The sequence below is a fragment of the Syngnathus scovelli genome, chromosome 13 (assembly GCF_024217435.2).
Source record: "Syngnathus scovelli strain Florida chromosome 13, RoL_Ssco_1.2, whole genome shotgun sequence".
Classification (NCBI taxonomy): domain Eukaryota; kingdom Metazoa; phylum Chordata; class Actinopteri; order Syngnathiformes; family Syngnathidae; genus Syngnathus; species Syngnathus scovelli.
This window is the reverse complement of record NC_090859.1, coordinates 11,045,045-11,062,576: the sequence shown is the minus strand read 5'-3', so window position 1 is coordinate 11,062,576 and position 17,532 is coordinate 11,045,045. Positions and strand designations below refer to the sequence as shown.

At 47.6% G+C, this 17,532-nt stretch overlaps 1 protein-coding gene across 4 annotated transcripts; it reads right to left on the bottom strand.

Annotated features, from left to right (window-relative positions):
- Window positions 1-334: 334 nt before the first annotated feature.
- Window positions 335-17,495, bottom strand: abl1 (c-abl oncogene 1, non-receptor tyrosine kinase). Of its 4 annotated transcripts, none has more exons than XM_049738770.1 (12): window positions 16,972-17,495; window positions 15,915-16,243; window positions 6,315-6,479; window positions 5,667-5,962; window positions 5,148-5,420; window positions 4,973-5,057; window positions 4,654-4,831; window positions 4,179-4,363; window positions 3,947-4,099; window positions 3,785-3,874; window positions 3,586-3,714; window positions 335-3,241 (listed from the first exon to the last, which is right to left on the bottom strand). In XM_049738770.1, exons 2-12 carry the CDS (start codon window positions 16,039-16,041, stop codon window positions 1,671-1,673), a joined length of 3,252 nt encoding a protein of 1,083 aa, XP_049594727.1. In that variant the 5' UTR covers window positions 16,042-16,243; window positions 16,972-17,495; the 3' UTR covers window positions 335-1,670. The 4 variants fall into 4 exon arrangements, with proteins under 4 accessions (XP_049594727.1, XP_049594728.1, XP_049594729.1 ...); XM_049738772.1 differs by having other exon boundaries at window positions 3,094-3,241; window positions 3,586-3,658; XM_049738773.1 differs by having other exon boundaries at window positions 3,094-3,241; window positions 3,586-3,655.
- Window positions 17,496-17,532: the final 37 nt, after the last annotated feature.

The window sequence follows — 17,532 nt, the reverse complement described above, 5'->3', positions numbered from 1 at the left end:
GTGTTCGTTTTTTTAGGCTGTAAATCCAAAGTTGACCACTAGACGGCAGCAAACTGTTTTTCATACTAAATTTGAAAAAGAGAATAATAGGAATTTCAACTTGAGAATTTGGTCAAATTTCTTGTCCTGCTTTTTAGGCTTCCAGGAAGTGACGGCTGTTGGTTCATTTCAGTATTCAGTTATTAATTATTTTATTATTATTTAGAAATATTTAAATATGGTATTCCTAGATCATGGCTGCGGAGCTGGTCCCGAATGTAAACCTCACGATGTAGAGGGTGTGCACGTACACACACAGATGCAATACAGTTTTGTTTTTGTTTCCAGCAACACGTTTCATTTGTCAGCGTTTGTCATTTTATTACAACCAAAATTGCACTGTGAGGCTAAGAAAAAGAAGAAAGGAGTAAGACAACATATTTACAAGATGGTGGCGGGACTTGGACCCATCCAAAGGAGTAGTGGTACGAACAGCGGCGCAAAGAACACGGGACCAAAGTCCAACAAGGTGCACTCACATTTCACACCCGCACGTACTCTTAAAAACACTTTTTGCAGCCTTACAACAGACACACACACACACACTTGCATCAAAACAGACTTTGTATAGAGACACCAGGGGAGAAAGACTTGATGTCTTGAAGCTACTGATGGCTTTTGATAAACTGTCAAGTTCCTCAGTATACGCTGTGGACGCTGAGGCTTGGCTTTTTTGGGGGGGATTGGTCATTTAACGTCAAAGGCTTGAAGGCACAAAGTATCAACAGTGAAACACAACTTAACTTGGCTGTCATGGTAGGGCAACGCAGCGGCAAAGAAAAAGGCGTTATCGAAGAGGAATACTTTTTGTCACGAGTCAGAGTTTAACAAACGTTTTTAGACCCGCCCTAAGTTCCGCCAGGTGACCCCAATTGAGTCAAAATACATGACGTCATGGCGTAAAACGCAAAAGTACATATACAGTTGGAAGAGTTGGCTTGACAAAAAGCAAAGACACTACAGTTCACATAAACCAACGATTTGTCATACACAAAAAACTGTTGACACTCTTGCACACATTTCACAAAATTGAATCCTTGTTTGCACACTGACATACGCACACACAAATCTCTCAAACATTTCTTACACACTCTCACACACACGCGCAAGACAAATGAATAAAGAAGGCAAAAAAAACAAAACTGTAGAACACTTCCAACTGCATAGCTACTTTTGCATCTTACAAAAAGGGCACCTTTGGTGGCATTTTGTTTGGCGCTGTGCCCCAAGATATTGCAAAATATGTGCCTTGGTAAAAAAAAACAAAAAAAAAAAACTGCGCTAAAGAGCACTTGAAGAAAAAAGCCTGTGGTGCGAACCCCTTTAGTTGGGGGAACCTGAACAGAAGTGATTGACTGGCACAAATGAATTCTGGAGGCCAAACGCTCAGTCGAGGGCAACATATTTGGAAAAAAAAAAAGGCACTTTTTTCCTGGAATTAGCGGAAGGAAGATTTCAGGCATGACGAGGACAACCTGTTGGTTAATACCCAATATCGGCTCAAACTCCAGAAATCAGCCAGCGCCCTTTGCTTGCGTCCACAAAAACCACAGGTGGGTTTCGGAGTACCGCGTCACCGACGCCTGCTCCCAAGAGAGCTTTCAGTTCGTAAAAATTGTGTCCGTGGTACGCTACCTCTGAACGATGTCACTGATCTCTTTGACGGAAGACAGCAGCTTGGTAAAGTCTTGCTGCGCGTTGGCGCCCCCGGAGGCGGCGGGGCAGATCTGCAGTTCGCGCAAACTGCTCTCCAGTTTGTTGATGGCCTCGCGGAAAGCGAACTTGTTGCGCATCTGCTGGATGGAGTCCACAAAGCTGACGCAGTACTTGGACAAGTTCTTGCCGGCCTCCAGGACGGCGCTGTGGCTGCCCGTCTGCTCAGAGTTGCGACCGATGGCGGCCCGCAGCTGCTCGGCGCCCTCCAGGACCATCTCGCGGGTCACGGCAGAGTTAGGCGTGCGCTCCGAGGCCTGGCGCGGAGCCGTTTTTCGCAGGGATCGGCGGGGGTTGACCAAGGGGATGAAGGCGGCCGGCGCGCCTTGCGATTCGCCCCCAAGGGAGCCGCTCGCCGAGGCGGAGGTCTTGAGCGGTTGAGGTTTGGAGTTGCAACTCGGGGGCAGCTTCTTAGCCCCCTCGCCGGGAGTGGTTCCGTGTTGGGGCTCCGAGGCGAGGCCCTTAGCTTTGATTTCTGACGAAGGGGATGAGCGATCTTGAGCGGGACTGCGGGAGGTCTTGGCCGTTTTGGCGTTGGCAGGCGGTGGGGGAGGAGCCGGTTTGGGTTTCTGAAACTTGCCCTTCTCTCGGGCGTCAGCGGTGTGCTTGTTGCGGCGGGCCCGGCACTCTTCTCCGGCGGCACCCAAAGCCGGGTAGACGCTGGTCTTGAGAAGTTCGGCGTGTAGGGCGCTAGTCTTTGAGTTCTCCGGGAGCCCGGGCCTCTTAACGACCTTGGGGGTTAAAGCCTGGGGACTGGATCCGGGACTCAGCTCGGCATCTTTCTGCGCTTCGTCCGGCGACTCTTCCGCTTTCTTGGGCAGACGTGGAGGCGGAGTCAGGGTGCCCATGCGAGGGCCGGCATCCCCTTTCTGCTCGCTGGTTCTCTTGCGGGGGAGCGCCGGTTTACCCCCGAACGTACCAGAGTCAAAATGTCTCTGTCCCAAGTCCCTCGGCAAGGTGACGGACTTCCATTGGGTGCCGTCTGAGCTGGCGGGTAGGCTGGAGGACCAAAAGAAGCGCTTAGAGTTCGTCATGACCTCGTCTTCGCCGGGAGGGGTGACTGGCGCCTTGCCCGCAGGTCCGGGCACAGCAGGGGCAACCTTTTTTCGGGGAAACAACGGTCCTGGGTAGGTGGGAGCTCCATTCGTGCCATTATTGTTAGTCGCCAAAGACTTTAGGGATTCCAGTACGTGAGAGGCGTCATTGTTAGCCAACGACCCCCCGTTGTTGAAGCAGTCCCCGTCCCGAGGGTCCCGACACCCGCCCCGCCGATTGGGATGGACATCCATCTCCCGAAAGGACGAGCTCCGCTTGGGAGGCGCCGGGGCATTCTTTTTCTTCTTTTTGATCAGGCTCATAAAGCCGCCACGCGTTTTGTCCTTGTCCTTGGGCAGGAGCCGGTCGTCCTCGTTCAGATTTCCATCCGGGAGGGGGCGCTCTTTCCTGGGGAGCATTGGGGAAGGCAGGGGAACGTCCAGGTCCACCGGGTCTGAGGAAGATCAGTGACAAACCATCTATGCCTCTCTTATGTAGGAGATTAATAATCAAATTTCAATCAAAATGCCGGTGCAGGAGAATAAAATTTTCAAATCTCAAAGGTTGCAATTTGGGGGGAAAAAAAATGATTCATTTTGGTTGGTCGGTATGTGCTGATTTTTTTTTATACATAATTCTGTTGACTCATATTTTTTTAAAATAGATGAGCGTCGTCAATGAACATACATGCAAAACCTACACCGGGAAACCACAGCCAAGATTTAGACCCCGAACCTAAGAACTGTGCTAAACACCATCTTTAGATTAAAAAGTCACCCGAGAGAAAGATCTTCTTACCTGGACTATCTCTGTCCCGGTTGTCCTTATTTTTGCGCAGCGTTCTGGTCTTTGTGGGCAGTTCTGGAGCCTGCTGAATGGAGCCCAAGGTCACCTTCTTCCCTTTCTTGCCCAACTCCTTTTCCACCTCTAATAATATGCGCATTGAGTCACGTAACGCGCTTAACATAAGAAGGAACCCATGAAGTTCCAAACTAACCATCAGAGATGCTGGACTCCTGGAACATGGTCTCAAAGGCTTGGTGGGTTTCTGCAAAAGACGGCCGTTCTAAAGGGTTCCACCTCCAACCTAGAGACGGAAAAAAAAACCTCATGAGACAACGCTGAAATATGCTAACTGCCGCCTAGCGTAGTTACTCACAGGCCCTCATGAGTTCGTAGACTTTCTCGGGGCATCCCTCGGGTCGGTCCATACGGTAGTCCTTCTCTAGCAGCTCGTACACTTGGGACAAGTCGATGCCAGGGTACGGGGACATCCCGTAGGTGGCGATCTCCCATAGCAGCACGCCGAATGCTGCAGGCGTACATTGGTTCCGTTAGAATCCAGATTATTATAAACTGTAAAAAAATATATATATATTGACGACACGTACCCCACACGTCCGACTTGATGGAGAACTTGTTATAGGCCAGACTCTCCGGAGCCGTCCACTTGATGGGGAACTTGGCCCCGGCGTGGGCCGTGTACGTGTCGCCCGTCATCAGCCGGCTCAGACCGAAGTCTGCCACCTTGACCAGGTGGTTCTCGCCCACCAGGCAGTTGCGGGCAGCGAGGTCCCTGCAGGAGAGAGCACGGAGAGGCTGAGTGATTGACGTGTGGTGGGAGGGGGCCATGGACTTGGGAAAAAGTAGAAACAGCTTTTCTCGCTTGTGAGAAGACTAGCAGCAAAATTCTGCCGTGTGTGTGCGCAGGGGATTTTTTTCCCATTCAGGCAGAATGTGTGAGGTCAGTGGTCAGCGGAATTTCCCTTCTAATTCATTACAGGAGGGACGTCGTTCCTAGCCGAGCACGTCTTTATGGGCCCTTCTAAAACTCGACACTTTTTGTATGACATCCTGACAGCCCACCTGTGTATAAAGTTCTTTTTCTCCAGGTACTCCATGGCGGAGGAGATCTGCGTGGCCATGTAGAGGAGCACCACAGCGTTGACCTCCTCTCGGTTGCACTCCCGCAGGTAGTCCAGCAGGTTGCCGTGGGTCATGAACTCTGTGATGATGTAAAATGGAGGCTCCCGCGTGCACACGCCTGGCCAGGAAAATACTCGGTTAGCAAATTCCCCAAATAATTTGTGATGATAAAACCGTTTACTAATAAGTTTTGTCTTATTGGATTAATTAATTTTATTCCTTTCTATGTTGTCTTGAGTTGAAATTCAAGCAGCCTTACCCAAGAGTTGCACCAAGTTGGGATGTTTGATCTCTTTCATAACAGCGGCCTCCTTGAGGAACTCCTCCACTTCCATTGTGTCCTCCTGCAAAGAGTAAGTTTAGAGTTGTAGTTACACTCTACAACCACTTGGCGGCAGCATAGTTCAACCAAAATACTGTTTTGACACTCTTACCTTGAGCGTCTTGACAGCCACGGTGAGGTTATACTTCTTCCACACGCCCTCGTACACCTCGCCGTACTGGCCGCCGCCCAATTTGTGCTTCATGGTGATGTCGGTGCGTTCCATCTCCCACTTGTCGTAGTTGGGCGACACGCCGTAAATGGTGGGCTTGTTGCGTTTGGGCGCCGGGTAGTGCAGCGTGGTGATGAGGCCGTCGGCCACCGTGCTGTGGTGGTGCACCAGCTCGGCCAGCGTGTTGAAGCGGCTCTCCGACGACACGTACAGCTGGTTGGGGAGGGGGACGACAACAGGTCATTGCATTTTAAATTGGCCTGGACATTGGAGGTTCTCGAGTCTGGGTGGAGAGGAGCACATTTGTCAGGGCTCAGTGGACACAGTCTTTTCCATTGTCCAAGTCTTACATAACCCAAATCTGCTTGTTGCATTTCTTCACTTGTGAGCAGGCTCAGAAGGCAAAAACAGTTGCTTTTGAAGGAACATTAGGAAGTACAAAAAAAAATGAGTTTCCACCTTGCCGTCGGACGCCGTGTTGATCCTGTAGTGGTAAACTCTGCCCTCGTAGCGCAAGGAGATGGACCTCTGTCCGGGACTGCTTTCGCTCTCTCGGACCAGGAAGCTGCCGTTGATGCCCGAGCTGAGCAGGTACTCGGCGGCGTTGCGGGACACGGGCCCGTGGTACCAGCTGTGCTTCTCCAGGCTGTTGACGGGCGTGATGTAGTTGGACGGCACCCAGCCTTGGCCATTTTTGGTCTGGGCCTCGCACCACTCGCCGTTGTGGTTGTAGCCCAGCACGCGTAGCTTCTCGCCTGGAAAATGCAAAAATGGCTTTTAGACGCTAATCTTGGGAACAAACGAGTAGAACCAATCTGGCAGAGACTAGCCAGAAAAAAAAAGCAACCTTCAGCGTGGAACATTCACTAGAAAAAAATGCATTGTCCTGCCTCACACATGAGCAGATGTTCTCTTTTTCCTTCCTCTGTTTTGTCCGAGCGATCCGTATTGTTTTTCTAGCGTGCGGCAAAAGAGGAACCCGAGTGAGGAAGTGCGAGTGGGAGTGCAGGACGCAAAACAGAAGAAGCACATCAGCAGATTGTCCGTCCGCTTTCGAGAGCATCTGCGGAATGTTGGCCGTTGTTTCTGGTTCCTTTCGCCGCTCACCTTTGGTAATGCTGAGCGTGTTGTCGCCGCTGGCCACAAAGTCGTACAGCGCCACAAACAGATTGGGGTCATTTTCGCTGGGGCCGGCCAACAGGTTCTCTTTGGAGTTCCAGCGGGCCGCTTCGCTCAGACCTTGACCCTCAAAGTCTGGTCTCTGGAGAGCTTCTGAAAATGAGATGAAGACATTTAAGTTCATGCGTTGGGAGTTGCCGCGATCACGTGACTGGCGATTTCATTTCCTGGATTATCCGCCCGCTTAGTTTTCATTTCCTACCTGAACTACGAGAACATATCGGAGCGTGAGAACGCGTCCTTGAGTTACGCGGATTTTAGCGACAGCTAGCTTGAATGGTGAAAATTAGAGAACAACAACTGACTGGAGTAAATTGAAAATGTGGGGGGAGGATCTTGAACGGCATTTTGGCCGCAACGTGCGCAGCTGTTGTCACATATGTTCTGAAAGAACGTTAACACCGGGCCCCCACCCCCACAGGAATTCTTTCAGCTCGAGAGATAAACAAAAAGAACCACATTGGATTGGTAACCTCGATGAATTCACACATTCGCTCGAATGGCAGAAGAGATATGGGTTTTTTTTATGAACACAAAATGAACTCGACGGCAAGGCTATGATTTCACCTCAAGGCTGCCCGAGACAAAAGGAAGCAGTCATGCGTGTGCATAATCAAAATTCCAGGCAAGTTGTTTTTCTTTTCTTCCCCTCACCACCATGTTTATAATGGAGGGACAGACGGATGGATATATTGTGCTTCATAATTAGAATCTAAGAAATGGAACACCAAAAAAAAAAAAAAAACTAAATGCAGTTTGTGACAGCATTGTTGAGATAAAAAAAAGTTCTGTCCAAATATGAAAACGGACTCAAAATGAGAAAACTCACAAAGCTAACCAAGATGCTTCTTTGACGGTCACGTCGAGATGCATGGAGAGATAAAAGGGCAGAACATTCTTTCTGGTCACACTTTGGCCCGGACTCAAAGTGTGTGGGCGGCCCGGCCCCCCTGTCACACACTTAAGGTGCCGCAAATACCACAGGCCTTCCAGAGAGGGGTGACAATTCACCGATGCAACCGAGCGGGATCATCACTCCCACTCAAACGAAAAAAAAAAAAAAAATGGAAAATAGGGTGGATTGAGGAGCAAGAAATGGCATAAAAACAAACAAAAAAAAAATGACTGTGGGCCTTCCAGAGTCTCTGCAGTGGGAGAAATTACAGCATGTCCTGGCCACGTTACTGAGATGACAACGAGATGATTAAGCGTGTGTGTGTGTGTGTGGCTTGTAAAGACTTTATGGCCGTGACTGGGCCGCTCTGAGCAATAGAAATGCATATAATACTTGCGCGATGATGCAAGACACGCATCCCCTTCAAAAGACCGGGCGAGATGGAAACAAAAATGTGGTTGAAGAGAAAGGAAACCATGAAAGACCTGCAAAGTCATGGTGTCCAACCTAAGGCCCCTGGGCCAGATCCGGTCCTCTTGCGTCATTGGATGTGGTCCGTCAAAGGAAATTACGTGTATCGTGGCTCATGTTGAGTATGTGTGATGTCATTTTTAGTCACCAGTAAGTGGCAAAATAAATTTTTAAAAGGTATGAAAAGTACATGAAAAAGTTATCAAATTATTTATAGGTAAAATGTTTTACATACATTTTTCTACAAATACATTTTCTTGTCTTCTGATCGTTGTTATTTTTTTTGTTTGCGTGGTTCGGGCTTGATGATTAAATCATTTGGTTGCACAATGTTTGGCTCTTCTTCCAAAACAAATTCCTCACTATGTCAATTATGCGAAGACCGCTCCGGTTTTCCTCAAATTCCTCGTGGGCTTTATTAGCCGCCGCTAAATCAATTAGGAACAAGCGGTGTTGAACACAATCTAAGGAGTCAAGTTCAACAAAGACCATGAACTCTGCTGAAACGTCTAAATGGATTCCGAAAGTAGTCAGGAAGATTTGGTCTGGGGTGCCGATTAGAGATTAGATGCACTTTCCTCTTAAACAACGCTGAAGTGGGACACGGCCGGGGGGAGTCAGATTTCCGTGTATTCTTTCTTTTTCCACTTCTTGCCTAAGCCGCTAGCCAGTGTGTCTGGCCTCGCTCACCTCCCCAGAGCTGCGTTTCCCCTCCCCATTCCGCAGTTTCCACAAAGCCAAAATCCTTGCGTGGTTGCGAGCCACTCTACCCCCCCACCCCAAAAAAAAAAACATTTCAAGCATCTCTTGCATTGAATATGATCAAACCAACACTCACCTTCCAGGTAGCAGCTGGAGGAGGACGAGAGTCCTTTCTTCGATTTACACCCCACCAATTTCAGGCAAATCTCCAACATTTTCATTTGCTTTCTTTCCCTTCCCGCTTGGAAACTCAAGCTTAGTATTCGATTTGCGCCTGGCTTTTTGACATGTGTCCCAACAGGAGAACAAAAAAAAAATCGGATCCAGAGCAGCTGTTCAAACGTATTGATCTTCTTTGCCGTTGTGCTTTCTCATTATTCCCGGGGCTCATCCACTTAGAAAAAATACAAATTACAAACTTTCTGTCTCCATAATTTTCCTTCCAACTCCTGTGATCCCGGTTAGCTCCGTTTTTTTTTTCTCTAGGGTCCGATCCAAAAAGAGCGGGGGACGTGTCGGCTATCCGGCCGGCCAGGAGAATGTGTCAGTTGAGTGGGCAGGCGGTCCGTTTGGCCGGTGCCATTCCTCTCTCTGCCGTCCCCCCTGCGCGAATGCGGAGCCGAGGCACACGGACGCGTTAGCGCTCACGGCTGCCAACAAAGGGCCTCTTCTTTCACCATCGGCTCGCTGCACTCGATGACATCAGCTGAGCCCTCCCAATTCCAGCAACACACACACACACATGCGCGCGTACACAAAAAGACAGCAAGACGACATCCACGCACACAAAACTAAAAAAGCCCCCAAAAAATATCGAAATGAGCCAAGACGCAAAAGCTCCCGAGTTGTTTTGTACAAACTTGAGATTCTTCACAATGCTTTCATGTTTTCCTTCTGCTGAAGTCATCCGATGCTTTCAAGGAGCTCCTCCTCCTCCTCTTTCCCCCCGCCCCTCCCCTTTCTTTTTTTCCCCCGGTGCTCTCTGCTCCATTCTGGAATGTTTACAGGTTAAGGAATTAGTGCCGGACAGAGCTGGGGGTCTTATTAAAAGACAATGCATAGCGGGGCGAGTTATAAACTGGAAGAAGTTCCTCCACTCTCGAGGAAGGAGAGAAACTTTATCTTTTCAAACACGTCAGTTTGGGAATTTGGGGACAGCCGCAGTGGTTTGACCATATGAGGAAGGACGGGCTAATCCTTGGCAGGAGCCGAGCACTTGCAACACATGTTTAATCTCTTTCTTCTGTCTTCCCTCAGCTGTCCCGAGTCCAAAACGCTCCATAATTCAAGGTTGCACTCCGAAATATAAATATTCGAAGCGAGCAATAATTGAGCATGCAAAAAGCATTGACGCTAATTGTGAAAATATTTCACCTTGATATTGAGCGAGTTGGCCCTTTGTGCTGGTATGGTAAACATTTGGGTTACTTTTACACAAACAGCCCCCCCCCCCTCCTCCGCTACATATAATTACGATCTACAGGCCTTTACTTACAGCCCATTAATTTACCGCAGTGCTATATAGGCTTGGGGGAAATGAGAGCATGAAGTACAATAGGGGCAATAAAACCAAGGTGGAAAATGGGGGGAGAAGAAAAAAAAAAAAGGTTACAGATGGAGGAACATGAAGAACATTGTTAGCAAGTGAGATCATAGCGGCGGGAATAATGTGATTTATAATCAAAGCCGCCGCGTTGCACGGTGAGCTAACGTACCCGCGACCGCTTTCTGGAACTTTTCTGACGCGAAAAGGTAACGATGACTTTCCAAAGTTTCAGTGGTGGAATTGATATTTAGTGACTTGAGAAGATCACAGCCCTCCAGTGGTGATGGAGAGCTTAAGTTCTTCCTTCCATATGTTAAGCCTGGCAAGAGCGCTCAAACGGCTTTTGCGGCCGCTCAGTTCATTTTCCATTTTCCGAGGTGGCGTTTCAACAGACTGCAGACTGAAAGACGCGTTTGGAGAAACCTTCGGGCGAGTGTCTCGGCGGCAATCAGCGCAACCGAGCGTGTGTGCGTGATGCAGAGCAGAGCTGAAAAAATGTAAACCCATTACGGCATGCCGAGAGCGCAGATGTTTGCAGTTACGGTGGAGCGACGGTGCCGTTCGCTTGGCTCGCTTGGATAATCAAGAATTAATGGAGGAAATTGAATCACATCAAAAATGAGCGAGCGGCCATCTTGGTTCGTCTCTACGAGTCGGTATACGCAAGTGAATAAATACAAGCTGCTTTTCAGGCAGCCACATTTCATTCCCCAACTATCAATTACCGACTGGGCATTGCGTTCACGTTTTTATGTGCCACGATAAAAATGAAACAAATGTCAGGCTTGATATGAAGGCACGCTCGATGACAGTCGCCATGACGAAAATCAGTAATACAAAGTTTTACCTAGCTCCGGTGACAAGGACACGGCTAAATACGCAATTAGGCCGTTTTGCAGCGCTGGCAACGTCATCAGACGCTACTTGGCGCGGATCCCGTCGGTCGGGAAACAAGATTTATTGCACTATAAGCTTTCGCAAACCTAATTACAGAGGAGCAATGGAGAGAGGCAAAGCCGTGTCGGTCGTGCCATGATTCCACGCAACACGGAATATTTGCTAGCAAAGGAGTGAAATCCAGTGCTAGCTTGACTTTTGTTCTATGACCAACTTCCTTTCATTTTATTTCTGAACGATGTGACTTGGAATGTCGTTCTAGCCCTATCTATTTTTTAAAATATTTTTTATTTTATTTATTAATTTTATATTCATTTTTTTAAATAAGGTTTATTTATTTTTTTAAGAATAATAAAAATAATAAAAAGTCAAGTTACTAGCATAATCAGACTCCAACAGAGCTACCGTGTTTTTACTATATGGTTTGTGGGGGTGTATGTTTAGGTCTAGCTGTCTGAAGAATGCGTCGCAGATGAGGTTAAGAGGTTTTGGGTTGCACATAATTCCCCCACTCAAGAGCCTTCCACGGGGGAGGGTGGGGGATCAGATAGTTAGGAACAAAACATCGACAGCGCCAGTTCAAGGTTAAGTCCTTTAGCATCCGTCTGCGCTCGTAATGGCCGATATGAATGAAATGTAGTTCTTAGCGCGCACTGGTATGGATTAGCTCCGTTTCAGGTTCTCCCAGGCCAGAACCTCCTCTCGTGCAAAGTGACTTTATCGACTGTCAGCTCACCATCGCGCCAGTGCGGATGAAACCGGGCTAGTTAAAACCAGACGAGCTTTTTGGAAAGCCTTTTAAATAGGGCGACAAGAACCAGGTGATTAATCAGCAACCTCGCTCATTTCTCCAAGGCCCGGATAAAAAGGGCCAAGAACACGCCAGGCCGCCTTAAGCGAGTCGAAGGTTGTAATCAAGTCGTATTCTGTTCTATTACTCAATTTGACTCATATTGTTGGCGCAAAACGACATATTTTCTATTCCGGGAGAGCCGAGCGCCGGGATCAAAACAGAAACGATGCATTTGTGTGAGGTAGAAAACAAAACCTGCCTCGCAGACTTAAGAATCATGTGGCGACGATAAATCATCAACCCAAAAACATAAAGGAAGAATGTTTGCACTAAGACAAAAGTTGCGTTGTGTATGGCTGCAAACTTGTCGCACGAATGTTGATGTGCAATCCCGATGGCGGCTGTTTTTGCGAGCGGAATGTGCAAACCATATGGAGTGGAAAGCAGGTGGGTGGCCACGCAAGACAATCAGAAATCAGGATTTGAAAAACAACAAAAAAATCGGAATGAATAGCAAACAAACAGTTCTAATCACAAGGTCAGAGGCTCCAACACAAGCCGAGCAGATGTTGGCAAGATGCTCAAGTTTGCGTGAAACCGACATGCCGACATTCACAATTGTTTTGGGCAAAACAATGCATGCCATGGAAATAAATAATTAAAAAAAAATCCAAAGTTTGGTTTAGGGGGGGACTGCAACATGACATGTAGAATATATGAAGGGACAAAAAAAAAGGGAGCAAAGTGTGCAGCAGATATGCAAGAGAAGAATGTTCCAGGGGATTTATTTGTTGCTCAACCCATCTCTGGCGCAACGTGCAAATGAATCACAGCAGAAGTGCAAGCGCGCCGCGCTGACATCTTTTATAACAACGATAACGAGAGCCACAAGCTACGGTGGAACGCAACATTGACCCCAATACCGCAAACGGGCCAGCAAAAAGATTATCAGGTGGTGTGGAGTGTATCAAAGATGATTCGACCGATGATACCATGAATATTTGAATACTATTTTGCACAAAAGTGATTTTTCCGTATTTACTGTTTGGTAACCAATTTTTTTTGGGGTATTGTTTCGAGATTAAGAAAAATAAACTAATTTAAACTATCACACGAGAGGAATAAATGTTGCATCCAATCTTTGTCGAAGTGATTCAGTTACTGGTGCGGTTATTGTTTTGCGAAAGAAAAGCAGATGTTTCCAAATGTTTTGCACAAAGGCTCAGTCTGTTCACATGAATGAAAACAAACACTAAATACTGTTGAGAGGCTCTCAGGCGCTATAAATTCACATTACTTGATTCAAGTTGTTGTCGATTAACGTGATGATCGATGACTTGTCGATTAATCGATTCATTTGACTAGCTCTACGACGGAACTGGTCCTAATCTCCGAGACGTCTAATCATTCAGCTTTTATCAACTATTGGTGGGGGGGGGAAAAAAAAAGCCATTCATGGCGTGGGCAATTTAGACAAGCGTGTTTGTTTTGGTTCCTCGGGTGCGCTGGCTCCGAGCAGGCCCAGCACTTATTAACACACGCCGACGCCGGCCAGAAAAATGTTATGGTTAACAAGTCAACTCGTTCAAAAAGAATGCTGTTTTGATTGCGTAAGAGTGTTACGCGAGGCTCTTCAGGGGGAGACAGACAATGGGAAGTCAAACGCCCCCTGTTGTCCAACGTCGACCTCATTTTTAAACAATTTCTAAGAAATATCATTTTCAAGAATGTTCTTAAAATGCTACTTTAAACTGTCCAAATAAGAAATGGTTTTCCTTCCATGATTTCCACGGGGGAACATTTTTGTTTCCTAATACCAACAAATTGTTGGTTGGCCAGTGTTTCGCATTGGATTGCGGTTCCGCTCGAGCAAACTTTTTCCAAATATCTTCTCAAATTCTTCAAATTACATCAGGTCTACGTCTGGGCCGGAAATGCAATGTCATGGTGTGCTGATGGATGGATGGAGGGGAAAAAACGCCATCAATTGTGCATTTGTCGCCAACCGCATAGTTGGCATTGCGTTGCTTTGGCGCCGACGCTTTACAAACACGCGCACCTGTTTTAAGCGCTCACCACTGCGCGTCTGACTTCCTTCCAGGTGGACACGTTTTGGTGATGTCTATGCGTGGCGAGGAGGGGCACGCCACTTGGGCACAACCCCCGACAGCTGGCGAGCGTTGACGCCTGCCGCGCGGGTGCGAAATGCGTATCAAAAACACACTCATGCATATAATACACAATCTTCAGGACCCGCCGGGGGATCATTGGAGGAGTTCTGGCGTCTAGACCGAATGGATTCCACGAGTTCCAGCCAAGAAAGAGCCGGTTACACAGTAAAAGAGATCCACTTACTGCACACACTTGAATGCAGCTGCCGTTTTTTTTTTTTGGGGGGGGGGGGGGGGTTGGCACAGGCATGCACACAAATCAAATGATGTCGCTGATGGGATGCGCCACCAACATTGACACCGACAGTTGACGAGGTTTTTTGAAATGTGGGAGGAAGCGGAAGTACCAGGAGAAAACTCACTCGAGGTCGGGAAGAACGCGCAAATTCCACACAGGAATGCCGGCGCCACAACCGCTAACGGTGCAAACCGCTAGCGCACAGTGCTGCCCCCTGTAGGCCAATGCACTTACTAAAACTAAAATAAACAGTCCCTCACTTTCATTAGAATTATCTTGCATTTTTCTCTTCATAATACACTTTGGGATTTGTCACTTGGTGCTCTTTATAACGAATCAATGAATCAAGAACACCACTAGGGGGCAGAATTCCAATTCCAGATCCCTCCAATCCAGTCTCCTGGTTTGGATAGTCAAGTGACTTTCACTGTACGGCGTCACCGTACATTCAGCTATCTGCAATTAAGCACATTGATGAGATGGCGGCAGGTCGCCGCTTGCCTGCGCCGTCTGGCAGGGCGAGAGGTCCCAACCTGCCCGTGGCGAATCAGCGCGCCGAGAGCTCACGCACACGCAAAAGAAAAAATAAAAGAAAAGGAAAAGCAAGACATACAGGCAGATATGTCAAATAATGTGTTGACATTGCCCTCCGCTTGCACTGTGACTCACCCCCCCCACACACACACACACTTGGGACGGTCCAACTTTCTCTCCACAGGGGCCAGAGGGAAAAAACAAAACGAGCGTCACTGTTGCTGCCCACGCGCCAAATTCGATCCATTTACCGGCAAACGCGCGGACTATTTTTCTGACCTCCCCTGTCCTGTCCAACATTAGAGCACCTCCCCAACCTCCCTCCACTTGCACGTTATGCAAGAGGCAGTGGAAAATATTCCACGCCAAAGCAAAATCACAACTCTACACGCACATTTGGTAAACTTATCAGTTCGCAGGACGCACGGATGGCAAGCATCCGGTAAAACTGCCAACGATTCTGAAAAATAATGGCAGTGGGATTCCCCCTTCGCCTCAATATTGCAATTTAATATAAAACTTTTTTTTTCAAGGTACTCTACATGTCCCACAAAAACACAAGCAATAAATTAATCTGCATTCCAATCATCAATATCAGATTTATTTTACATACATTCTGAATTAATATGACAGTTTCTACTTGATTTTGAAATGTTAGCTCACTAAAACACTTTAATTTCTTTTTGGTGGCTGGCAATTACTTTTGGTGCATTTGCTGCAATTTTAAAAATATGAAGAAAAGAGAAAAATAGAATACAATATCTGTGAAAATAAATAAAGTGCTTTTTTTGCAGGATTTAATATTGCAAGCACACTTGAGATAAAAATTCACAAAATTATGAGAATATGGTTGCATATTTTAGATTTTTTTTTTTCAAAAGGGCTTTACAGAGAACGATCTCAAATATCGATCGCCACCTGAGCGCACTTAAATCCGCAAGCCTCTCTGGGATTTCGACAACCGGTAAGCGGTGAGCTGCCCGTACACGTTCCCCTGGTGTCGCTCGGCGCCGTTACGCAACATCTCCACTTTCTCAGCCACGGGAGTCTGCACTTAACGCAATCAAGCGGCGGCAACCCACAGACTGTTTTTGGAACCATGTGACGGACAAGCTAATCGCATTCAATCAATTCCAAGGAGTCTCGTCTACATGAAGCAATCAAGACGCGTGTGACTCACATCCTTACAGATCAATATTTTTAGCATTTTTGGATGATTTGCTTTCAATTATTGATGCATTCTTTCATTAATTTTAAAGCCAACTGATGTCAAGGTCTTACCGTGAACAGCGAAGACGTTGCAGGGCTGCGCCCCGTGCCGCGTGGACTCCCTCTTGACCACCTTGATGAAAGCTGGCAGACTGGGTCTCCTCTGGTCCCCGGCAAACTTCCCCGGCTGCTGCCCCATAAGGGCACGGTGCCAGGCCGCAGCCGGGACTCTCCGGGCCGGGCCAGTGGGCGGGAGGGAGGAGACGAGGAGACGGGAGGAGTCCTCGTCCCCGGCTCGGGGTGTCCTCTGCCGGTGCGACGCAGATTTGTCGTGCGGGTCCGAGCTACTCCAGCGGGCCTCTTTTTCTCACGCATTAATGGGATTTGGGTCCTTGGGGAAGCTGAGGGAACATGAGGACAATTTTAAAAAGTGCATCTTTTTGTTTTCTAGAGCGATAAAGTTCTCACAGTCTCCAACAACCTTCCTCTCATCCTTCATTCGTAGCATCTTTTTTTCTACATTTCATCCTTCCTTCTTTCCTTTCATTCCATGCATACTTCCATCTTCCTTCCTAACTAAAATTTTCCTTCTTTTCTTTCATATTGCCCTCCCTTCCACCCATTTTGGTATTTTTCCTTCCTTTCTTTTTGCTCCATCTTTCCATGCCACCTTCCATTCTGCTTCACATCCTTTTTTCTCTACTTTCCTTCAGTTCAGCTTTCTTTCCTCCCTTTTCCATCCTTTCACCATTCAAACTACCTCCCTTCATTTTAACATCCTTCCATTTTATTTTCATTTTTTCACCTCTTCCTCCTTGCCATCCTTCTTCCATTCATCCTTTCATTTGATTCCTGCTTCTTTCCTTTTCACTCCTTTCTTCCAACCTTCCATCATTCAATTTTCCTTTCCTTCCATCCTCCGTCATTCCTCAAATACGTTAATTCCCAAAAATGCATGACCACTTTTTAGTCGACCCTGCGAAGAACTCGTAGAAACTTAGCATAGCACTGCAGGTATTGTTATCCTGACTAAAAAAGCTGCAAACTAGCATTTAATCGCTGAGCGAGTGGAAAGTATGGTAAAATAACACAGCCAGTAAGACATGGATCTTGGTGAAATTCAACTTACGTGCTGTTGTAAACTTAGTTTCCGTAGTTTAGCCGAGCAACACAAGTTACAAGTGCAGCTAGCCATGGAGGCTAGTTCGGGTTAGCCACTGGTCCTCTTGAAAGGCGCACGTAACAGTCAACAGTTGGTCGGCGGCACCTCCTTGCCCGAGTAATTTTCTCAACAAAAACATCTTCAAAGTCAACACTTTTGCTTCTTTACAGTCACCGGGACACGGAGTTAAATGGCAAACTTCCGCGTCCGCAATTGCCCCGGACTCCACTTGGAGGAATACAGGCGACTCCTCCGTCAACCGGACGCCGCCGACGGCTGCTGCCTCGCCCGCGTGGAGGCCGCCGCTGGCCGCTTCGCTGTCGCCGAGCTCTCCGTTGTCGAGCCGCCGTGTCGCACACGCCTACTCATCGCCTCTCAAGTACTTAGAGAAGCGGCGGCGAACTTTTGGCCGAAGTCTCGTCGTCGTGTGGGTCGCTGGGGCCGCCATACTTCCATACGCAAGGTGGTTTACACAAATATGTGGGTGGAACGACGTATGACGTCACGTGCGTGCGTGGGCTAGTAAAC

Bases quoted from the DNA above. Each gene is read 5' to 3' on its own strand.
- abl1 (XM_049738770.1), bottom strand. From the start codon at position 16,041: ATGGGGCAGCAGCCGGGGAAGTTTGCCGGGGACCAGAGGAGACCCAGT. The intron at 5,421-5,666 runs GTGGAAACTCAT...CTCCCCAACCAG, and splicing joins ACACGGCGTCCGACGGCAAG to CTGTACGTGTCGTCGGAGAG. The intron at 3,875-3,946 runs GTGAGTAACTAC...TTCCGTCTCTAG, and splicing joins CTACGAACTCATGAGGGCCT to GTTGGAGGTGGAACCCTTTA.